Source organism: Sceloporus occidentalis, unplaced genomic scaffold (genome assembly GCF_023333645.1).
Source record: "Sceloporus occidentalis isolate IW3139 unplaced genomic scaffold, rSceOcc1.0.p SCAF_6, whole genome shotgun sequence".
NCBI classification, from domain to species: Eukaryota; Metazoa; Chordata; class Lepidosauria; order Squamata; family Phrynosomatidae; genus Sceloporus; species Sceloporus occidentalis.
Window position 1 is genome coordinate 69,569,613 of NW_028316986.1, and position 25,443 is coordinate 69,595,055.

The 25,443-nt window shown below is 38.0% G+C and overlaps 1 protein-coding gene across 2 annotated transcripts in view; it reads right to left on the bottom strand.

The window, feature by feature from the left end:
• Nucleotides 1-5,089: 5,089 nt before the first annotated feature.
• Nucleotides 5,090-25,443, bottom strand: part of ERMARD (ER membrane associated RNA degradation) — a 29,867-nt gene continuing 9,513 nt past the window's right edge. Inside the window, exons 8-19 of one of the 2 annotated variants that reach the window (XM_089529974.1) lie at nucleotides 24,709-24,845; nucleotides 23,709-23,823; nucleotides 21,864-21,966; nucleotides 19,677-19,706; nucleotides 17,933-18,001; nucleotides 15,830-16,000; nucleotides 13,441-13,524; nucleotides 12,777-12,856; nucleotides 10,712-10,837; nucleotides 9,110-9,319; nucleotides 6,260-6,373; nucleotides 5,090-5,448 (exon numbers count right to left, since the gene is read on the bottom strand). In XM_089529974.1, the coding sequence (XP_089386100.1) occupies nucleotides 5,289-5,448; nucleotides 6,260-6,373; nucleotides 9,110-9,319; nucleotides 10,712-10,837; nucleotides 12,777-12,856; nucleotides 13,441-13,524; nucleotides 15,830-16,000; nucleotides 17,933-18,001; nucleotides 19,677-19,706; nucleotides 21,864-21,966; nucleotides 23,709-23,823; nucleotides 24,709-24,845 (1,399 nt within the window). In that variant the 3' untranslated portion in view covers nucleotides 5,090-5,288. The remainder of the gene's footprint in view (nucleotides 5,449-6,259; nucleotides 6,374-9,109; nucleotides 9,320-10,711; nucleotides 10,838-12,776; nucleotides 12,857-13,440; nucleotides 13,525-15,829; nucleotides 16,001-17,932; nucleotides 18,002-19,676; nucleotides 19,707-21,863; nucleotides 21,967-23,708; nucleotides 23,824-24,708; nucleotides 24,846-25,443) is intronic. The other variant, XM_089529975.1, reaches the window with a different exon arrangement.

A 25,443-nucleotide genomic window follows, 5' to 3' on the forward strand; every position in this document is an offset into this window, starting at 1 on the left:
GACCTATTTGGATCTTTTCCTAAAATTCAGTCAAGGAGGCAGGCTGAGTGAATGAGAAAAGCCTCATCTGGAAGGATCTGTCATTTTTTCCATTTTAATAGCCTTCAAACATTTGATTCAAATGCAGGAGCATGCACATCACACACTTACTGTGTAAAACAAGTCTCATTAAGACACACAACCTGCATGTACTCATCCACTTTTTAAATGTTCAGTTAGTTGCTAGTTTGCATTTCAGTTGATCTTATGTGTGGCCTTGCATTGCATTGGTATCATAAGTCCCTGAAGAGCAGTATAATAAAAGCTGAATGTGTGGTTTCAAAATGTATGTCCTGTACACAGTAATAAATAATCACTGCATATTTGGAGGGCTGCAAAGAGGATGGAGTTAATGTTTTACTGATCTTTGGAGGGGAAAATGTGAGGGTCAAACACTACTTTCTCATGTAAAAACATTTCCCCATCAAAAAACAGTTGTTAACTGGTTCTTCTGTCACCATTTTACTATAGCAAAATAGAATAAAAATAACAAAATGGTAATATTAGTAGTACTGATATGCCACCACCTCTGTTGAAAAAGCAGATGCTTTGCCATACAGCAGTAGTCATTCTCTCATTCTGCAAAGCTGAGGGAGAATTTCACCACCTCAGTTGGAAGGCCAGTTGCCTTTCATCCACTTTCACCCAGCACATAATGGCACTCATTCCACAAACTCCAATTTTAAGATGCCTGCGCATTTTTTCCCCTGCTCCTTCTCCTCCATCTTTTTCCTTGAACATCATGGGGGTGTTCCCACTTGGCAGATAAAATGGATTATATTGGCGCGATTCTGATTTGGATTATGTTCTGGGAATAATTCGAATTTTTTCCATCGTTTCCATTACGAAAAGGGGCAAATTACATCGATTCATTTAGACCCTGTTTTTGTTCCCATTTATTTTAAAATGCTTTATTTTAAAGCGGATTAACTTGCTCCCTGTTCCCATTTGTGTCCGCAAGCTGTCAATCAAGCACCTAGGCTTCAGACATCACAAGTCTTGGGGGTTTTCTTTTCTTGGGCAGCCAATGAAAATCGGCTCCATCTGAGGCTCTTCTGTTGTGTCTCCCCAGACTAGAAGGAGCCTTATTCGTCCTCTTCTGTGTCTCCCCATATTAATTGCCATAACTCAGTGCTAGGGAATCCTGGGAATTATTTTGGCACCAGCACTCTCTGGCAGAGGAGGATAAATGTCTCACAAACACAACAGTTCCCATAATTCCTTAGTACTGAGCCGGGGAAGGTTAAGGGGTCTCAAACTGTATTATTTCTACAGAGGGTTTTTTTCGTAAATAAAAAAGTTACTTTATAATTTAGTTTAGAAATATATATATATATATATCTATACACACACACACACAAATATACATTCATATGTGTATATATGTGCGTTCACACACACAAATATGTATGTGTATATACCTATATGTTTGTGTTTTATGCATGTGTGTGTGAGTATTCATATATAAACATGTGTGTATAAAGAATATATATATATATATATATATATATATATATATATATCTTTTTATCTATCTATCTATCTATCTATCTATCTATCTATCTATCTATCTATCTAGTGTGTGCACGTGTGTGTTTGCCAAATCGGATCAAGGAGGAGAAGGCAGCAGGCTTCAGTGGGGAGAGACTCTTTGGAGAAGAGAGAAGAGAAAGCTTGATCCCCCCCTCAGATCCCTGGGCGTCCAGGCATCCAGGCTCTCCTGTGTCTTCCCATAGTTCCTCTGGAAGGAGCCTCCATTTCCCCAAATCGCTTTGCCTCCCCCATTGCTCACTGGGCTGTCTGTGGGGCGATCAAGCAGGCATGTCCTGCAAAGCCCATCTGCTGTTCAGGCACTCAGGCAGAGGCAAAAAAAGAAAAAATAATAGTTAAAAATGGTGTTCAATGGCTCTCCTCACACATCGGTCTATGAATGAGGAGCAGAGGGGAGGTTGCAATCCACTGGGGGAAAGTCTATGCGAATTGAAGAAAATGGTGCTGGCGATGCAGAAAGAGAACAAAGAGGGTGACACCCCAAGGCCAGCCCCTTGAGCACTGCTCCTCCCATCTCCAGGTTCCCGAATCAGACACCCTTTCGTTCCCATTCGGATACCGCGAATCGGACCCCAGGAGCAAAAATAATTCACTTTAAAACCTACTATTTTTTAAAACTGGTTTATAGGCATATAATTTGAATTATTCAAGATAATCCGATTCATATTCGAATCTCTGTGGGAACGATTCAGGGGCAATGCAGGTCGAATTGGGGCTTGAGTGGAAACAATACCCCCTAAATTCGCATCATGATCCGCTTTATAAGCGAATGGGAACACCCCCCATGTCTCTTAGACTGTAGCAGTGTGCAGACTGTGCTTTACTACCGATATTGCAAGCTACCCTGGGAACCTTTAGAACTAAAGAATAGGGTAAAAATACTTCTAATTATCTTAACTGTGCAAGCTGGGAGTGGCAATGGAGATACTAGTGTGTGGGAACAGGAGCTCTTAAGATAGCCAGGATTTCTCTTCCTGCATCCAAAGTGCCTTTAACTGTGCTCTTGGATAATAGGTTTGTGCATTAGTAGAACTGAAACAGCAATCCTGTATGCTTACCTGCGAGTAATGGCCCACTAAAGAACTGAGGAAATGTGCAAAGATTAACAATAGAAAGGCCTTTTGAACTGCATTCCCCTGCCCTTCTACATTCCTTGTGCATCCTTGACGTGCAACTAGTATTTAATATTTATTCTTCACTTTTAAGAAAAGCCAGTATAGCTATCATAGATCACAGTACTGTGTTGTTGCTGTGTGCCTTCCAGTCATTTCCAACTTGTGGTGACCCTAAGGCAAACCTATCACAGGAATTTCTTGGAAAGATTTGTTCAGAGAGGGTTTGCCTTTGCTTTCCTCTCAGACTGAGAGTGTGACTTGCCCAGGGGCATCCAGCAAGGATAAAACTTGTCTTCAGTTCTATAGTGCAGTGCTCAAAATATTACACTAGACTAGCTCCTAAACAGTAGTGTGATCTTATTAAATAATAACTCCAAAGACTACTGCTAAAAAAATTCAGGACACAGGAAAGTCAGCCAATCTTCAATTCATTTATTATGGGAAATAGTCAGGATAGTAAAATCAATGCTTTGTATGAAAATATTATTTGGACAAATGGGGGGGGGGGAATCAAAATGAAAGGGGCAGGAATGTAGAGAAAAGGGGCTGCTTCATATTATTCTGTTATGGGAATAATATATGCAACTCTAAGCCTTACAGATCTTCCATCCAAAGCAGGAAGCCAATGACCATACTGGGAGAGATGACAGGAGTTGCAGTTCAGCACATTTGGAGTTCATCATGTAGGGAAGGTTTAATAAAATGCAGGTACAAATGCCAATAGGCTCTCAAGCTTATATTAATTATTTTAAAAAACAAACAAACAAAGTTGACAACTTTACTTATTAACCTTTCATAAGGCCTTTTCAGTAAAACAATGCTTAAGGTAGTTAAACCAAAATACAAATTTATTAATAAAGCATTAATATAATAATTTAAAAATATATCGATTTTAGCATCAAACAGCTAAAATCTACTTCAAAACGAAGTCAGCTGAAAAGCCCACAGCCTATCCAAATAAAAAAAGTATTTCCCTGCTGGCAAGAAGAGAAGAAGCTTGCCTGGGCCTGGAAGCAGCCATCAAGAAGGCCCTCTCTCATATTCCCAACTAACGTGTCATTAATGGTAGCAGAAGAGAAAGTAATGCACCTCTGACATCTCTAAGTAAAATTCAGTACAACAGTCATCCTTGATTTGTTATTTACCATCATGGAATTTGCTTGGAAAAGATTCTTCACTGTAGTTTCAACATCAAACAGGTGAATTTATTTGCTTTCTTTCTGCAATAGCACATAATTTCTCAAATTGGAGGGGGAAGGATAAACTGCTGAGAATACAGGCCAAAAATAAGGAAGAATAATTTCATATACTTTCAGTACTGCTACATTCCATTTTAAAATTAAAACTAAACAAGAGCCTCCAGCCTGAAAGGATATCAAATTGCAAGAATGTAATGGTAAAGGGTATACAGTCACCACTGTACTAGTAAAGAACCAAGTATAAAGTAGTTATATGTTATGGAACATTGCCCCCTTCTGTTTATTTTTTGAACTGCAGCTTATAAATTTGGATAGCTCAATTTAAAAAACAAACAAACCAAAAACAGAATTTGTTGTGCTAGTTGTCAATTAATGTCCTGGAAGAGTTCAGCTTTCCTTTGGCTGATTATGAATTAACCTGCCAATTAATTCTAAACTTTTAACACAAAATTTGTTGGTTGTTTTTATTCATTTATTAAATTAAGCAAAGAGAGAAGGAGAGACAATCATTTAGGAGGGAAAAAACTAAACCTACCATTGGGCAACATGTTTATCAGTTCCATATTCACTTACTATCAGAGCTTAAAAAGTTACTTTTGGGACTAGAACGCCCAGAAACATCCAGCCCACATAGCCAGTAGGGATTCTGGAAAGATTCTGGTAGAGCAGAGGAGTAATTTTTCCAGCTCTATTGATTAGGAATTAAATCCATCTGGAATCAGAGGAATGTATTTCCATATAAAGAATTTTAATACAGTTGACCTTTATTATACGCTGGGGTTTGGTTCCATGATTCCCCATGTATAACAAAATCTGTGGATGCTCAAGTCCTATTAAATATAATGACATAGCAAAATGGCATCCCTTATTTAAAAAAAAAAAAGGAAAATCAAGGTTTGATATGTGAAATTTATACTTTTTTTGAACATTTTCAAACCATGGATGCTTGAATCTGTGTAAAAAAATACGTGTATAAGAAGGTTCGACTGTACCAGGTTGTGAAAATCTATACTGGACCATGAGAAGAATTTACTGCCTGGAGATTTTAAGTAGTGTCTCTACCCCAGTTGTCAAATGTCCTCTCCCATTGGTAAATCTTGACTAAGAATAAATAAAAAAATACAAAAAAATATCAGAAAGTTGAGAAATAAAATGTATATCAAATGAAAAACAGCATCCACTGTCTTTGCTACACATTCTATTCTTTATTTACCTGGGAAAGGTTATTTATTCATCCTCACAGAGAAAATATAGAGTACAGTACATTTTGCCATTACTTACTTACACACTTACACACACACTCTTATGTTCTGGCCAGTAAACACTTGAATGCAGCTATGACAATTCCACTTAAACCTATTAAGTCTTGGTGAGGACTATATTTTTATTTTGCTAACTGCACAAGCGCTAGCTGCTTCCCTAAGAAAGTTCTGATTTTCAGCATAGCTTTTTCAGTCAAGGTTACAGTTTCCTCCCATTTATTCTTTTCCGGCTTTGTGTAGGTCACCAAATTCTCAGTGTACTGCAAAATAAACTTTAGAAACCTACAAGGAGGAGGAAGAGAAAAACAGTGATAAGACCAACTTCTGACTTTAAACAAGCATTTCCAAAACCAAATGGTAACAGTTTGCTAAGAGATAGCTTTCTCTGTTTTTTCATATCCCTGATGGGCAATTATACAGCTGATGAAAAAGCACTTAGAACAATGCAATCCTAGGCATGTCTGCTCAGAAGTGAATCCCACTATGTTCAGTGGGGCTTACTCACTAGCCAGTGCATTAGGAGTGCAAATTTAGACAATGATGGTCAAACATAAAAGATAAGTTGGCTGATTAAATTTAGCTTTTCTGGTTTTATTTCTTTAGATACGCCAGCCACCAAATCAACAGACATCTGGATCAGGACTGTAGATTGCAGAGAGGGGTCTGAGCCATCCTCATTGTTGCCCCAATCACCCCATGTCCCCATTGCTGCTTTCTCCAGCAATGAGAAAGAACAAGACGAACAACAACTTGGATAGGTGTGGTTTTCATTAGAACTAGAAAACAGAGATAAAGGCATTCAGTGGTCCCACTCCCAAACCACTGCAAAGAGTTGATATTTTTAAAAGAAAACACAATCTAATAAATGTCATAAGTAATTATGTTATAATGAACATTTTCAACAAGTCCAAGAACCTTTTTGGGAGTTTCAAATTACATCTAAGGGGATGATTAGGAGGATGCTAAAGACTGTCTTCAGCTCATGCATGATCATGTGGCAGATAAGGGAATGAATAAGAAATCACCCAGGAAGATCAACTGATTGGGAAAAGGTTGATTTTCCATATGTTACTTATAGATAGATTGCACTCACTTTAGATATTGCTGATAATCTGAAGCATTCTTTTCACAAACAGTATGGATGCTCATTAGCTCCAGAGTAATCAAGATTAAAATGAGTTGCAAGACAGGAGACAGAAATATAATACTAGTAGAGGAAAGAAAAACAACAGCCATGTTAGAGACAATTATCGTCATAATTAAGAAAAATTAACAAAACAGCTCTAAATTAAGTTAGTCTTTTCAGAAGAGTCAGAAGGGAATAAGAAACAATCTTGGCATGGTTGGGAGAGACATTTAAAGAGTTTCATCTCTGCACTGAGATATATGGGGAGGGGTTTGAGTGTGTGTGTGTGTGTGTGTGTGTGTGTATGAGCAAGCATAAGAATGCATGAGTACATAGAGAAGAAAAATAAGCTCATGATGTATCTCAGTACATTAATGTGTTCAGATGTGCTATGCATCTGCACTCATTCTCCAATGTGGATGTTGAGAGGGATTGCCTTTTCTTGAACTAACAAACCATGTTACTCTGTAAATACCATGTTTTCAGTCCTGATACAGCTAACTCTACAATACAGGGTTTGTGGTTTGCATGTGATGCAAAGAGGGTGACCTGCAAGTCTCTGAAATGTGTCCGTAGTTGTTGAAAGACAGTTATGTCCAGGCTCTATTTCTTAAGATGCAGAGTATGGTGACTTAAAAGTCCACTTCCTGATCAGAGAGTCCTGAATGTGTTATGCTGATGGAGAGGACATTCTCTTCTGCCCAGGAGAATCATAGAGTTGGAAGAGATCTCCAAGGCCATCCAGTCCAACCCCCTGCCATGCAGGAACTCACAATCAAAGCATCCTCGACAGATGGCCATCCAGACTCTGTTTAAAGACCTCCAAAGAAGGAGACTCCACTACTCTCCAAGGGAGTGTGTTCCACTGTCGAACAGCTCATACTGTCAGGAAATTCCTCCTAATGTTTAAGTGGAATCTCTTTTCCTGTAGCTTGCATTCCGTGTCTTGTTCTCTGGAGCAGCAGAAAACAAGCTTGCTCCATCCTCAAAATAGTTGATGGGCTTCCTTATGTAGGAAGAGTGAGAACCTTCTTGCCTAGTCAGATATAATTCTGCAATTTCGTTGTCTGTTCAAACTAGAACATGTCATCTTCTCAGGTCTTTTTGAAAGTGAAGGAGTCACAACCTTGATTTGGCATGAAGTTCCAGCCACTGATATTGTGAGCCTGTTCTGCTGGAATCTAGGTCCCCTGAATTGAGGCTGGCATTTCTGATGAGAACTACTCTTGGAGAGTCTTATAAGGGAACTCTTAGGCGTGTTTGTTCATCACAAATGAGAAAATCTAACTTTCTGGGTTAAACGAATCCTAATTTTGGATATAGGTGTTGGAAAAGGTCAGAAGAGCCATTGTAGGGAAGACCTCTGACTAAATGAGGATCTCATGATGCATAATAAATGAGTCAGTGACATTAGGTCTGTTGTTTTTGCTCCTGTGAAGAGAGGGCATCTTTTTCTTAATTTTTGTTATTCTCTCCAGAGCGGGGGCAATGCAACCCTTTCTGGTGTCTACTAAGGCACCTAGATGAACTAGCCCCCAAATTAGGGAGAAGTGATTTTTGTTTGTTGGCCATGAAGCCGTGGTTCTGAAGAACAGACAGGGTGGTCACTAGAACTTGATGGACTCCTAGGATTGATTGAGATTTCAAAAGGATATAATCTAGATACAGGAAGACATAGATACCTAAAGGAGGTTCCCTGTGTAAAGGGATTATGGCTAGGTTGGATCTGGACTGCATGTCTGCCTTCCATTGTTTTAGCCAAATGGATTTTCTGGCTAGTGGAAGCAGCAATGGAGCAGGCTGAATAAGTCATTGAATCTCTGATGGCATCAGCCACAAATGCTAAAGATTTACAGATTTTAAGAAAGGCTTTGCATAGGGACTTTGCATCTAGGCCCTGGTTATCAAAAGTTATCTTGGATGCAGAGCATGGCTACCCTATAAATAAGGGATGCTATGGAACAAACAGTTAGAGCAGAGGCCTCATGGAAGTGTTTAAAGTATAAGCCTGATCTTATTTTGTTAGAGTCTTTAAAGGCGGAATTGTCTTCTTTGGATACTAAGGCATTCATTAAAAGTGCTGAAATTAGATCATTTACAAGAGTTTGAGAAGATTTCATAACATTTGGAGGATGTGTATACTGCTTTTGTCCATCAACTAGAGAAGACAGTGAATCAACAGCTGAATGACAAGTGAAAATGTATATAAATCATATTAATTCCATGGGTCTTCTTTAGTTGGCATGAGCAAATAGATTTAGACTCAAGTGTCCATGTGTATGTGCCTAACAGATCACCTGTTTACTTATGGCAAGCCCATGAATTTCACAGGATTTTCCTAGAGAAGAAGTATTTTGAGCTGGTTTGCCATTGCCTTCCTCTGAAATACACACTACAGCACCTGGTATTCCCTGTCAATCCCCATCCCAAGTACTAACCAGGTCTGACTTTGCTTAGCTTCTAAGATCAGACAGGATCTGGTGCCTTCTGGATATTTAGACCCATGTTAGACTAAAGACACTGTTTAATATAAAATCAAAACTAAGTGGAACAAACTTAGTCTGGCCCTAATCCATCATACCAACATAGTGTTGTAGAACACTTGAGATGTATTTACACCAGGGGATGGTTCCTTTTTTGATAAGAAAGTACAATACTTACACTGACCCATAGATAAGTCAACCCAGGTTTTTTGGGTACATTTTTTGACTAAAATTTCTAGACTTATACATGAGTATATACAGTAATAAGTTGTTAATTAAAAACATTTTCAATGAAAATTAATATTTGCTTTATTAAAAATAAAACAGTACCTACCTCCTTCTCATACGCAGATAGTTGTTCCTCTGGCGTGATCGCAGTGACTTATTTACCCACTGCTTATATCTGGTTTCACATGTAGAAATGACTTGACTTGATACCTGGTGGGACTGAGTAGTTATTTGACGAAGGACTACAATGATTTCCAGAACTGTCCGTGGGCAGAAGAGAACACAGACATGCTTGCTGCAGAGTTCAGTCAGTAACCTAAAGGAAACAAACATCTCTTTTTAAATCAGCATTCTTTAAACTGCAGTAAAATGTAACTACGCAATCTGGTCATCTGAGAATTAGCTTGTCTTTAAGTGGCTATTATCGAAAACTAGAAATATGCAATGTTAGGTTCAAATAAGGATATGGAAATACAGACAATAGACAGTTTTAGCCAAGAATACTATCTGGCACAAAATACCCCTAAAAGCAGTGTTTTAAGAGTAATGAGCAAATGTTCTCTAGTAAATAAATATGCATATACATAAAGGATTTTTTAAAAAAAAAAATTGCTATAGACTTCACTGGATGGTTTATTACGTGTATCTGTTTTGATGTATTTTAAGTGATGTTTTAATGCTATTATTTTGTTTTACTTAGATTTTATGTCATAGGCAGGTTTTTATTCATTATATTTTGTTTATTTAGCATGTACAGCACTGTGTAAACTTATAGCACTTTATAAATAAACTTTAATAATAATAGTAACATATTACTTCCAAGCTTACATCAGAATCCAGACAAAACTGTTGAATCTCAACTATGATTAGTGAAAATGAGACAACTTCAAACCCACAACTGATGAACTGGGCTTGTATTCATTAGCTCTTTAGGATTAGACACAGGCCGCATCCACACTGCAGAAACACTCCAGTTTGACACCACTTTAACTGTCATGACTTCATGCTATGGATCTGAGAATTGTAGTTTTGTGAGACTAAGAGCTCTGCTGTCACAACAAACTGCAATTCCCAGAATTCCACAGCACTGAGTCTTGGCAGCTAAAGTGATGTCAAACTGGATTATTTCTGCAGTGCAGATTCAGTCACAATTTAGATCATCAACAATACATCAAATTGTGATTATTCTGAACCAGAAGTGGAAACTTCTCATGACCTTGTGGCCACAATGAAAGGCATAGGACTGCATAAACTTGGAGGGAACTAAGGCTCATTTTCAAGATGTTAAACCATACAGCCTCTAACTAAATTCAGGTATCATATACATAATTTTCTGAAATCATCACTTACCCTTCTGATTTGAAAGGACTGATCAATCTGTTTGCTAGTTCAGATGTCATGGCAAGCTCTTGTGTGACAATACAAGATGTAAAAGTGAGCATGTATGGAGAAGGGGGGGGCTAAGGAAATGTGTGTGTGGATGGTGGATTCAGCATTTCCTACATCACCTTTTGGAAGACTGCAGAACATTATATTTGAATACAATAGATACAACTATGGATACAACACTCATATTTTCACTTATATATTCATGAATCATTTCCAAGTTCTTAACAGAAATAGCTCTGCAGCACATCGCAAAAGATGACAGAACATGTACTGTACTTTCAGATTTGACAAATGTTAGAGGAAATGTTATAAAACTTACTTCTCTGTTAGCAAGCTGTTCACAGGATCACCTGAAATTCTGATAGCCTGTGGTAAGTAGGGTTGTAGTTGAGAGAAAATATCAGCAGTCACAAAAATACAAGGAAAATCAACATCCTTTCCCAACCTTCCAAAATAAACAAAAAACAAAACAAAACCAAGATAAAGTGATTTCAGAATTTCATTCCAGATTTGTAAAATTATGTTTTATCTATACATCAAAATAATAGAGACATTATACAAAATAATTTTACAATATAAATTTATAGCACTTAATTCTTCTAAATCTTAGATACAGCCCACAGATCCTTGGCTGTGACATATTTAACAGCCATCTCTCCAGGTTTCCTATGTTGAAATCCTAGAACATGATGTTTTGTTTTTTAAAGAATACACAGGCATGCTTTCACTCCCTCAAAATTTGTCTGCCATGGTCAGTGACTGATATTTCTTACAAAATGGCATGATTTCTTGAATAGATTGGCTAGTTTACTACAGTATCAGTCAAAATGGATCATTATACATAATAAACTCTTTGCTATGACATTACCCTTTTTGTGGTCCATCATAATGCTAGAAGTCCAATATGGTCTAGTAGTGTTCTATCAGATAACTTCAAGAAAAGTTTTAGAATCATAGAATCATAGAGTTGGAAGAGGGCCATCCAATCTTCCATCCAATCGAACCCCCCACCATGCAGGAAATCTAAATCAAAGCATCCCCAACAGATGGCCATCCAACCTCTGTTTAAAGACCTCTAAGGAAGGAGACTCCACTACACTCAAGGGAGTTTGTTCCACTGTCGAACAGCCCTTGCTGTCAGGAAGTTCCTCCTAATGTTGAGGTGGAATCTCTTTTCCTGGAGCTTGCATCCATTGCTCCAGGTCCTAGTCTCTGGAGCAGCTGAAAACAAGTTAGCTCCCTCCTCCATACGACATCCCTTCAAGTATTTAAACAGGGCTATCATATCACCCCTTAACCCTCTCTTCTCCAGGCTAAACATCCCCAGCTCCCTAAGTCATTTAAAAACATACTATTGTAATGTTGTCAATCCTTTGTTTAAAATTTTGATAAAACATGAATTAAATTTCTTTAAAGTTGCCTCAGTGTTCTTTCCTCCATGAAAGGCTTAAGAATTTTAAACAAGTATTTGGTTTTTGGTTTTTTTGGACTGGCATCTTTACTACTTTACAACTCAAAGGTTCTAAAAGTTGGGATAAACTATTTGCTTTTAAGATTACAAGATTATGCTTCCACTATGACCTCTTTTGACTCTTCAGGAAAGGATGAGACAGATAGGCAATCTAAACACAAACATACATGCACAAAGCAGAGACAGGCAAGTCAGTCTTCATGGTGGCCTAAAACCTCATCAGTATAGTCTGCTTGTCCCCTGCTTTTCTGCATTTTTGGCACATACAGCTGGTGGGAGTTATCCACATACAGTACAAGGCATTCTGCATAAAAATATCTCCTTCTAATCTGACTCCGAGTAGAAGCAGCTAATGCTTCTGAAAAACAAGGCACATAGCAATGATTCCCCCTCATTCACTACACTTTCTAGCACAACTAGGCTTCTTTACAGTCTGATTGTGCTGGAAAGTGTACCTGTGAGAATAATGTCTGGATAATTTTGCTTCCCACAAAAGTCAGAAGAAAAGTCATGGTCTTAGCGAGGAGGGAAAAGCATTTAAACTTCCATCCCTGCAAAATGGATCAGGATGGTGTGTGTATGCATGCATGTGTGTGTACAAGGAAAAGAGTATGCGTGTTGTGGGGGAGATTTAGTATCCTACATCCCCCATGTGCCCCATGGAGGGCAAAAGGTTGAAACCTGCCCCCTTGATTTAATAGTCTTGCTCCCCAAACACAGAACATCTGTCAAATCTCTCACAGATAACTGTATAATATGATCATGGGTTAAATTCTAGATACCCCTTTCCACTGGTGGGTAATGTTGTGTGATACAGTCCAACACATCTAGAGACTGGAAATTGCAAATAGGTTTATCAAAATCTGCATCCACTTCTCCAACCCCAAACTGGAAGACGGAAAAACAAAGTTACCTTGCAATTTCCTGAACTTGCTCTTCAGGCAATATAGGAAGATCAGACCATACAGTGATACTTCTTATGCATTTCAGTACCTAGAAGTTGAAAAATAAGCTTACATCAAATTTTGAACAAACACTTTACTAGAACAACCTTGAAGACATTTCAGCTCATTCTAAAAAGGGGTACAATACCTACTGACATCCAACCCTTATCCAAATTGGGATTGGATCTCCAAGTGATGCTGGGAGCTGCAGTAAGTAGTAATGGGGAAGACTAATCTGTGAGCTTTGTTCCACTTGATTTCTGGGATCTAAATCAGTATTTTATATTGCTAATGACTTGCTGGCAACTTCTACTAGGGCTAAGGTCATAATTCACATAGATCCATTCTTGATTATTTTTCTCAGTCTATAAAATTTTATGGAACTTTTCAGATGTTATCAGACATTCATTTATTATTTAAAAGTTCTGTAAATTACTTTTATGAAAATATTTTAAAAACAGACAGAAACAACAACACAAACAATAAGCTGCATATATAAAACTGACTCTCCTATTGAAGGACAATTTCAACAGGATTTTAAACTGTATAACTGTGGTTGTTTCAAAGCCCAAGAATTTAAAAGTTCTGTAAAATAAACTCGTTACTGAACAACAATGAAAAAAAGTTGCATACCTGTTTTTTGAGTATGGCTGCTGGATGAAACTTGGAACAATAGTAATTTCCACAGCTCATGAGTGGTTCTAGCAATGTGTGGCTCTGGTTTAAAGAAGAGATACAGTAGATGATAAAATATCAATATTTAAATCACTCTTTTGCAAAGGCTTATACACAGAACCATAGTGAAATTAATAGTACTGCATGGTTTTGTGGAACCTGAACTTTACATAAAAATATGTTAAAAATAAATGTTTAAGGTATAACATCCCATCTTGGACTCTGATGCAACTTAATCTTTCAGATAAAGAATCTGAAAAATGGGAATCCTCCATACTATGGATTTATGTTCAAATACCCTGAAGGCACTAGATTATGTCTGAGCAGGATCAGACCTGGCTAATACTTGAAGGGAGACCAGAAGGGAACCCGAAACACTGTACACTGTATTGAAAGGAAGCCAAAGGCAAACATCTCAATAAATCTTGCCAAGAAAAACCTATGATAGGACCAATGTAAGTTGGAGTTATCTTGAAGGCATATAACAACTATATTGTATAGAGCCAGCATGATATAGTGAAGTAAGTGTTGGATTGGAACTCTGGGAGTTCCCCTCACACAAAACCAGGAACCCCAATGGGTGACCTTGGGGAAGTCATACTCTCTAACCGCTTTATCACATTAGGGGGCAAACAGGATTTAAATGAGATGCTAAACAAGAGAAACTCAGGAAATGGCATGTGATAAACATCAGGCATTTCCTGGTTTATTCTAGTTTAACTCTCATTTAAATCCTGTTTGCCCCCTAGTGTGATAAAGCTTATAGGAAGGTGATATGACAGATCGATGACTGATTTTCCAGGTTATTATTGTTGTTGCAATTTCGAATATGTGTTGGAAGTAGGCATGTGCAAATCAATCATGCTAGGGAAGAAAAGTGTTTAACCCTTTCCTTATGCTTTTTTTTCTAATCTAAAATCATCCTGTATTTTTTTCCTAGGGAAATTAACAGCAGTTTCAAGGTGGGACTGGCACTGAAAGCAGAAATTTGAAAGACAACAGTTAAGCAATTCTTCTGTAACTATGGATCATGGGTGTGTTTTTGTGCTGGGAGAACCAGTAAACTCTAACCAACATATGAAGAGCTAACTCAGAAAACCACAAAGTAATTAGAATAAGTCAACAAGAAAATTAAGAAACTAGCATAAAATGGTGTCTTTCTCGCAAAACATTAAGTATACAACATCATGTAAGTCATTTAGAGACTGGACCAATACTCTCATTGGCCATGAGCTAAGCAAAGTACACAAAATGCATGTACCAAATATAGGACCTTATCACACAGGAGGCAAAGTGCCCAAATCCTGTAGATAAAGTGGATTTAAATCTTGGAAAAATCCCTCAAAAGTAGAATTGTTTTCAGACACATTGAGCTAATGGAGCATTAATGCAAGATGAAGCCATGCAGAAAGTGGGCAAAATCGGTTGCTTTTTAATTTCAGGATTTTTCAAAAAGTAAAAAGCAGCTGATTTTGCCCATTTTCTGCATGGGTTAATGACAGGTTAATGCTCAATGTGCGCTTTTGCAGGATTTCCCCAGATTTAAACCCCATTTCTGCACAGGATTTGGCTGCTTCCTCCCATGTGATAAAACTTCTTCTTACCAAAAAAGCAGCTGTCATATTTACCTCCTCGCTGTACAAATGCTATGCAGAGCAGGGAGATGACAACTCCAGAAACTCTGTCACATAGTTAAACAGAGGTAGCCTTACCAATCCCCTGACCTCCAGAAGTGATTTTTAGGGAGTTGTAATAGAGATATTAGGGAGATGTGGTGGCAATGGTGATCTGAACATGAAAAAGTATCTATGGTCTAAAACACACTGCAGAAATAATCCAGTTTGAGACCACTTTAATTGCTCTGGCTCAATGCCAGGGAATTCTGGGAACTGCAGTTTGTGAGACATTTAGTCATCACTGTCAGAGAGCTCTGGTGCCACAATAAAGTACAGGTCTCAGGACTCCCTAGCACTGAACTAGGGTAGTCTCAAACTGGAATGTTTCTGTGGTGTGTTTTGGACTTACAACATATTGGATTAGTGTTGTTATTGTTGTTATTATTATTATGCTTTATTTATATAGTGCTGTAAATTTGCACAGCGCTGTACATACAAACAATAAACTAGGTAAGAGTAAACCTGCCCATGGCGTACAATCTAAGAAATAATAGCATAATACATATAAATAATACATAACATACATAGTGTTATAAAAGTATGTCCATTAAATATATTGATACATGATAGAAAGAGAATAACAGATGTCCACAATACAGAAAGATCTAGATTTAAGAGCTGAAGAGGGATACTTTTAAAATAGTGTCGCTAAAAACAGGAACATACCTTACCTTGATGGCACCAACATCATCCGTAGAAAATCTGTACAAAAGTGTAATAGAAAATGCAAGAATAGAATTTGCTACTTCTCTTGGAAAGTTCTTTAAATTGCTCTCTCCATGGCTCAGATGATCTCTAACACGTGGGCCTTCTTGATGGTTCAAGAAATCCCATAGAAATTCCTGCAAAAATGTGCACACAATACAAGGGAGAAAGGTTGGATATAAATCCAATAAATAAATACGTTCCCATATCAATTATGAAAATTTTTGATAGTCAAGCTTCTTAGATGTATGTTGGGAGAGAAATCTACTTTGGAGTTTGGCTTGCTATTTTTTACTGCAGCAGAAGAGATTGGAATTTCTTCCAGATGAGGCATTTATCATGCAACCACCCTGCCTCTTTGAAGAAATTTTATGGGGGTTAGGGGTTGAGATGAAGTTGCCTTGTATTTATAATCCTCCAATTATCCAAATATTTTTTCACCTTTTTTTCTTACTGCACTAAATCTGTTAAGGAGAGAAATACAGGATGTTCCATAAAGTCTTTTGATTGCTAGCACCAGGAAGTTTACAGTTTGAACAACCTAAATTATACCTAAACCTAAACATCCCTTTGTTTCTTTGCCCCCCCCCCCCAAAAAAATAAAAATAAAATAAAAAAGGCTGTGGTAAGATCAGCAAGCAATACTCTGATGGTGAGTGGCATCTGTTTTCAGGAATCTGTCCTTGATGTTAGACAACCCCTACCAACATACTTATGGGATACTCCATTGCCCTGTTATTTCCATGTTTGAGTGGTCACTGCTATCTTTATTTTCTTAGCAGTGGTCAGTATTTATAAGACAATAATGATCTAAAATTTTATAAATCAGAAGTAGAAGGGAAAACATCAGCACTGATCTACAAATATTTGTGCAAAAACCCATGCTGTAGTATAACATCATGCTTCTGTTTGCACACACTTATCTATGGAATAATCTCATAGTTCTCTATTCACTGTGCACTAAAATAGCTCACTTGTGAGTAGAACATGCCTTCTGAATTCAGAAGGAGCACCTCTAGATCCAATCCAAACTAAAAAAAATCCTAAAAACTAAATCCCATTGTTAGTCCAAAACAGAGTAGACCCAATGAATGAATAAAACTTATACAGTTATTAATTTAAGTTCCCACTGAGTCAATGGGTTTACTCTAATTGAGAAAATGTGTATTTGCTGCATCTCTGTAAGATTAAATTTCATAAACTTTTTCGGTAAGAACAGACCCCGCCCCCAAACTCAAACCTGGTGGCGCAGGGGTTAAATACCTGTATTGCAGCCACTCACTGACAAACCATAAGGTTGCAAGTTAGGGGCTCAGGCGTGACTCAAGCTTGCATCCTTCGGAGGTTGCTAAAATGAGTACCCAGCTTGTAAACCACTCAGAAACTGCTTAGGCAGTATGAAGCGGTATAATAAATGAAGCTGCTATTGCTATCTAATCTTTTTGTCATTAGATGATCCTACAAACTTTGCTCCACAACTGGCAATTTGAGAATGCATTACTTCTGAATGTTCAAGAGCTGCCATCTCTTGCAGAGTGATTCTCATCTGCTTATGACAACATGTGTACCCAAAAATGATCTGTTCAAAAGATTTTTAAAAAATGGAATTATGTAATCACTTGAATGGTTTTAAAACAATTAAAGGTGGCATCTTTATCAGAACTGTTATCAATATGAGCAGAAAACAACTGCTTACTTCAAAGAGGATACAAGTTATACAAGTTCTATGGTTCTAAGTTATTTTAAGTACATATCAATAAACTATTTAGTAGTGGAGATTATAGTACTAATACCGTACAATACTGTACTACAGGTTAATGCAGACATAATACTACTCTATGCTAAAATATTAGTGCAGATTTTAAAAGTCTGGACTAAGAAATTGATCTTCAGTAAGGAGCTAAGCATTATTATTATAATTTGTCTGTAAAATCCTATTCAGCTATATTCAAAAAGTAAGTCCTACTGGGACTTGCTTTAAGGTAAGTGTGTATGAGGTTGCAACACTGTAATAGTATACCATTCTCAGCTTGATCTGCAGTTCAAAGAACCAAAATCCATTCCCATACCATTGCTGATTCACCAAGTAGTAAAGGAAGCTGATTGATTTCTTCATTGTTCAATTGTTTTGCCAGAATCTACAAAAAAACAAACAAAAAAAACAAGAGTTGTAAATGCTAAATAACCCCAATAATGAAGGATTCCAGAGTTAAAGTGGCCTACACACTTGCAAAACTCTTTCATGTCCTTTTTCTCATTAGCAAGAAGAAGTACAGCCTTGTTCTAGAGAGTATACTCCCATCTAATTGTTCTTGTACATTTGATATGAGATTGGCTTTTCCCATGTCCTATGAGGAACGACTTTAAGGAGCTGGGGATGTTTAGCCTGGAGAAGAGAAGGCTAAGAGGTGATATGATAGCCCTGTTTAAATACTTGAAGGGATGTCATACTGAGGAGGGAGCTGACTTGTTTTCAGCTGCTCCAGAGACTAGGACCCGGAGCAAGCTACAGGAAAAGAGATTCCACCTGAATATTAGAAAGAATTTCCTGCAAAGACATCATGGTTTGTTGGACAGTGGAACAATCTCCCTCTGAGTGTAGTGGAGTCTCCTTCCTTGGAGGTCTTTAAGCAGAGGCTGGATGGCCATCTGTCGGGGATGCTTTGATTGCGAGTTCCTGCATGGCAGAGGGCTGGACTGCATGGCCCTTGCAGTCTCTTCCAACTCTATGATTCTATGATTCCTGGTAACCACTATTGGCTTGGTTTATATTAACCTTTGATCACAGTCAAGAAACATGATGGAACCTTACAAAACCCCACATGCCAGACACCAATTGGTAGACCAGGAGTTCTCTAATACCAGCTTTTGAGACTTGCTATCCAGACTAGTAAGAAGCATAATGATAGCTCATAGTCCCATCCTTGCAAAGACATCATGGTTTGTACTATCAAAAGCTGATGAGAAATTCTGAAGAATGACCAGAGCACACTTCTCTGTTCATCATTTGACACAGGCCATCCAGGGGGTAACAAAAACAATTTCAACCTTAAAACCAATTCAGAAGCTAGAGTAAAAGGATTCTGATAACTAGTTTTATTTTGAATTACCTGGGTCTGGCCCACCACTACCCACTCAAGGACCTTTAAGAAGTAGGTGTTGGAAACTAGCCATAGAGTCATGGAATCATAGAGTTGGAAGAGACCACAAAGGGCATCAAGTACAAACCCATGCCATGCAAGGATACACAATCAAAGCACCCCTGACAGATGGCTATCCAGTCTCTTAGAAACCGCCGAAGCCAGTAGTTGTTCATATGATCAGAAGAGAAAACGAGTTAACAGTGGGCCCACTATGGGCTTTTTCAAGAACAGAAAAATAGATTTGTGTTCTGTTACATCCTTAATAGTCCCTGCTATGCATTACACACAATCCAGCTCATGTAGCAAGCCTTGATGGGCAAGGATTTACAAAGTAGATTTTGGGACTATAAGTAGTATATTGTCTAATCCAATTATTCAGACTCAATTGAACATCATTATCTAGAAAATAATTCAGAGCCAATAAGAAGTTTATGATTTTGATATTAGGATTCTTTCCTGCTAAAATGATTTTCCAGTTTGGCCCAACATGATTCCCAAATAATAAAGTTTTATAACAGAAACATGCTTATATTTTCAAAGGAAAACAATCTCCATTTGTTTTTATTTGCATTTCAATTTTATAAACGACAAGTCAAAATTAAAAAAAAACAACAGCTGACCAATTACTGTATTTTATCAAGTATTGTGATGAACCACACGATTAACTTACCTCATCAAAGGTAGTGTATAGAGAAGATGACTAGAAAGAAACAAAAAAAATACAGGCATTAGTGGTGTAACTCTTTATTTTCAGAGGAAATTCATACTGAAATTATGTTGACTAATGAATTGTGAAGTCATCATGCACTTAAACCTAGCATTTTGATTTTAACTACAAAAAACTGCATAAATACTAGTTTTTACTGCAGTGAAGTAGCAATGCTACACCCTATGTTTTAAATCCTCAGCATTTCTTGGGGGCAGCACAACTGGTTCCATCAATTGAATGGTTATTAATTTTCCCCTTAGAAAGAACTGGTTAAGGAGGGCTTCAAATCTTGTTTCTAATTATTCATGTTTTAACTGGTTTTAATTTTATGATGGTTTAATTGAGATTTAACTTTTGCATGCTGCATATTTTTAACTACATTTACTTTTAACTGCTGTAAACTACCTTCACCATTCAACTGTCGAATCCTAAAAAGAAAATAGCTTGGCTATAAATGAATATCATCATCAGTTGCTTAGCCAATATCCTACCCTGACATGTCTCTGCTACAGTTCCCAGAATCCCCAGCCAGTATAGCTAGTGGCCAAGGTGGTTGAGGAGTCTGGGAGTTGTAGTCCAATAAAATAAATTTTTGAGCTCTGGTCCAAGAAACATTGGTTTTCAGAGAAGTACCTGAGAGACAAAATGGAGTGGGTAGATGACGTTTTTGCTAAGAGGTTTTACTGGTCTTCTTGCTAAGAAATCATATTCAAATAATTATATTTGATTTAACTAGGATGTTTTAAGCTGCAGTCAGTTTGAACTTTATGTAATTAAATGCCAATACAATTCAAAATAATGAAGGAAGATGGATTTCATGGATTTTTTTTATCCACAATTCAAGCATCCATGGCTTTAAAGTATTTTAAAAATACATAAATTCCAAAAAGCAAACCTTGATTTTGCCATTTGCTATAAGGGGCAGCATTTTATTATGCCATTATATGTAATGGGACTAAGCATCCATGGATTTTGGTTCCCACAGAGGGTGCTGAAACCAAACCTCAGTGGATACAGAAGATGCACTTTATGTAAGACTGTTGTATAAAATCATCAGTCACAAAAGGGCAAAGCATTTTATTTTTGAATGTTGAAATCAAAGCTAAGTTTTTAAAGATAGGCCCGTTACAGACGGGCTCTTGAGGCGCCCCCATCACGTGCTAGGGGTTGGCCGGGGACCTAGCGTCCACACTGGCCTCACCCCTACCACGTGACGGGGGCATAATAATGGTGGCGCCCTATACACACAGGCGCCGCCATTATTACGTGCCGGATGCATAGCGTCTGCACGTCGCACGGCACTTATGACGTTGCGAGTGCGCCATTGGCACCTCGTGGTGTCATAACTGTGCCGCGGGAAGAAGCGCCATTTTGGGGCTTCTTTTTTGCTCTGTGCAGGAGCCGCACGGTTTGGCTGCTGCGGCTCCCTCGTGGAGCAACCAGCAGCGCTGGCAGACTGCCGCTTTTAGGCGGTCTGTAACGCGCCATAGTTTGTTACATAGTTTTGAGTTTCTTTCAATTTATATATTCAAAAATTGTTTTGCTTTTATTTATCCTTATAACATATTAATAATTTTACTTCTGTATAAGATACAGGATATAATAATAATAATGGATTAGGTCAGGCCATCTTTTAATTATTTTTTTAGTAGTGCACCCCCTTTTTATTGCATTATGGAATGATTAATGATGGCCTTTGGCTAAACAATAAAGATTGACTGACAAATTCTCCATGCTGACTCCAAGAATTTACAGTTTTCTGAGATTATCAACTGAAATAAAATTGTCCATTACCATGATAAACTATTTGTCCCACAGGAAAATCATGCTGGTATGCATATATCAGTATGGTCTGGCTTTCATGGGAAAACATATGAGTAAACCACAAATTGTGATTTAATATCCTGATTAGTAAACACATATTAAACCAAAGTCTCATGTTTGGAGTTAACAGGAGATTGCACTTTTAGTTAACAAGGAACAGCATTGGGGAGGGGGAGGCAGGCATAATTCTGCCAATCACTTCTGGATGGTAAATTATTGTTTACCAAGCCAGACAATAAACATCTGAACTTGGCTGTTATTTTAATATTAGCTAATAACAAAGCAGAAGTTGTCAAAAGAAGTCAATGATCAACAGCAAAATACCTCAGCTGTCATTAATCTGCTTGGACATTTATTAACTCTTGTGAAAAGCAATCTAAGTCCACTTTCCAACTGAGGAAGTAACAATATAACACAGTCTGCAAACCTGAAAGAAATACAGAAGTTAGATTGAGTTCTTCTACACTTATTTCTTCCTTCACACAAAAATAGTTTGCTTTTCCCGAACATATTACATCAATGCATTTTCCTAACTGAGACTTAACCTCATCTCTGCTGGGTGCTGTGGGGTTATATTTTAAAAAAAGATGCCAGTAACAATATGCAGTGGGATTATGCATTTCCACCCCTTTGTTGAAAAGCATTATTTCCACACATACACAAATTCTTTTCTGTGTTTTCTAAAGACTGCCTAGTTTTAAAATCAATAGTGGAATTTAAATGTTCAAGTAAAAGCCCAGTTATGACAACATATGCAGACATCTGGTAAGCCACTACTTATAAAAATCCCACTGATCTGATTTACTCTAGTTGGGACTAGCAATTTGATTTCAGATAAGCAGAAAGAAAAAGAAGGCATACATATACACATTACAAAAGACATTATATTCCTTGAGAAAGGAGTAGGAAATAACAGGCAGATAAGCCGCAATACAGCTTGAGTCTCCCTAATCAAAAATGTGTTCAACTGGAAGTGTTTCAGATTTTGGATATTTTTGGATTTTGGAATCTTTGCCAGCCACCTGCTTCTGCCTTGCAAATAAACAACCAGGAGCACCATCTCCTTAAAGGTGGAACAGGTGGCTAGAGGGCTTCCTGGAGATCTCCTCAACAATAATGACATCTGTTATATAAAATAAAATGGTGAGGTATTTGTGGACTGCAGAGAAACATGAAAGATGCAACACTGCAGAGAGACATGGCTGGAGAGAAAGAGATGAGATTTCAAAAACATTACAGCACGCTCGCGCCATACGCGGCTTGAGCATACACGCTCAAGCCGCAGGGCGCACGTGGGGCGGAAGGGGCGGCATGTCCCATTCAATTGAATGGGCGCGCACGCCCGTTGCGCCCCGCGCGCACGAGCCCCATTGGAAACAATGGGGCTTGAGCATAGGCGGAATTCGCCTTACGCGGCGGGATCCGAAACAGATCCCCGCGTGAGGGCCCACTGTATTTTTAAAAAATGAATGAAAAATAAGAGTGAACTTTCTGATGACTGGGCTGATGGCAGTAGCAAAGGAAGGAAGTGGGCCCCGCCTGATCATCGTAAAGAAGATCTTCTGAGTGCTCTCCAGTCACCTGCTTCTGCTCTCAAGGCAGCAACAGAGGTGCTCCTGGCCAATCGTTCACAAGGCAGAAGCAGGCAGCTGCCAAATATTCCAAAATCAGGTCCCTTATATAAAATGGTGCAGCATTTGTGGTCTGCAGAGGGACACAGTTGGAGAGAACAACTTGGATTTTGGGTTGCCCATCAGTGCACAGGCTGCTCTTCCTGGGTCTTTAGCACTCACCAGCTTTTGGTGCTGCTTGACTCCTCCCAGCCTGCCTCCCACTGCTTTCCCTTGCTACTGCTGTCACCCCAATCATCGGAAAGTTCACTCAATTTTTCATGCTTTTTTTTAAAAAAGTGTGTCCATTCCAAGGACTTTCAAATCATAATGGATACTTTGTCTTTTGAATTATTTATATATTTGCTGGAAAAGTGAGATATTTCTCTAGTTCCTTTCATGATAAAATTGTCTCAGATATGACTGCCAGCTATGGCACTTTATGACAAGTAGACAAATGGAGTCTGTAAATAACAGATTCTAACCAGACCCTAATAGTTACAAAAATGTGATATCTGCTTTAAAAAAATAAGACTGGAGAAAATGTTATCACTGTTACCTAGATTGTCTAAATGATGTCACTGCAGTAATCCAAAAGGGCACCATGTTTTTTAATACAATATTTGATTTCATAACTAATTCTTCAGCCAATGACAACAGTTCTTGATTAAGATCTAGAAAACAGAAGAAAGGAATGTACACTGATGTGAAAACCTTCCAGAGGTTAGAAGCAATGTGTAAAAAATGACCCATCCCATGGGTTTGGTTTTTTTTGGGTGCCTTCAAGTTGTTTCCAACTTACAGCAAGCCTAAGGTAGCCCTATCATGGCATTTTCTTGGTAAGTTTCTTCAGAGTGGGTTTGCCATTGCCATCCTCTGAGACTGAGAAAGTGTGACTTGTCCAAGATCACCTAGTGGGTTTCCATGGCTGACTGGGGATTCAAATCCTGCTCTCCAGGGTCACAGTACAACACTCAAACCACTACACCACACTGACTATAACCCTAACTCTTCCCATAACACCTTAGTTTTAGGGGTAATTATGGCATAACATAAATTTAATAAATAAAATAAATCAGAAAGGTTGGCACTACACTTATTTTAGGCATTCAAATGAGATGTTTAAGGTGTACACATTAAAATGGTAGGTGTAGATGAGTCAAATGCATTTGAGATTTTTATGGCTGGTGTTTTTTGCTGAACATATACTTGGGGCAAATTGAGGTCTGTGCATGTACGATGTATAAAAACAGCTACAGATGGCTCCTCAGTTTAAATGTTTATAAGACCTCTTAAAAATAAAGCTATTCTCTGTTCTTAAACTGACCTAATTACCAAAACCTGTATTACATATGGACTGCAATAACAGATGCATGCTATCTCTTTCCTTACAGCTGATTTCTGCATACCTACTAAACATGATTTATGTACAGAAATATTTTGCAAAAATATTGCAGTCTCCAGACTTGTGCAAACTTTTAAAAGAGAAACAGAAAATCTTTAAGAAACAATGTATGTTATTTCAAATTATCAAAATGTGCCCGATATAATATCCTTACCTGGAAAAATATGTAGCTCTTCCAAGATATTGAAGGGTACATAAGATCGATGAACTAAAGAAGTCTGAGTTTCTAGGAGATAATTCTTTAACAATTGCCCCAATCCTGCTGTTAAAAAAAGCAGCATAGAGAAATATCTAGGAGAGAAATAAGACATACAATAAAGTTACATGACATACAACAAGGTATGAGAAACAAGGTTATTATTAAGACAAGCGCGGGCACAAGCATTATGATAACTTAGCCACTGTAGTCCATCCACTGATAACTTCCTGGTTACACTACTGCAATGCTATCTACATGAGGCTGCCCTTGAGGCAGATTCAGAAACTGCAGTTAGTATAACATTCACAAGCTAGACTGCTGAAACAACATTCAGAAACTCACATAACATTGGTTTTAAATGAATTGTGATCATTGTCAGAATGTTTCTGGTCTGAATTCAAGATGCTGGAGATAACATCAATTGATGGAATGCCTCCCTCTATATGTGCCTGCTAGAGAACTGAGCTCTACTGAAAGTGCCCTCCTCTGTATCCCATTTTGTGGGAGGAAAGAGGAGGCTTTCTCTACTGTAGCACCCTACTTGTGGAACACCCTCCCCTTTGAGGTTCGAATGGTGCCAGCACTGGCATCATTTTGACAACAAGTCAAAAAACATGACTTTTTATTAAAGCTTTTGGGTGTTACTGTTTTCATCCAGTTTATACATATGACATAGTTGGCACTATTTTA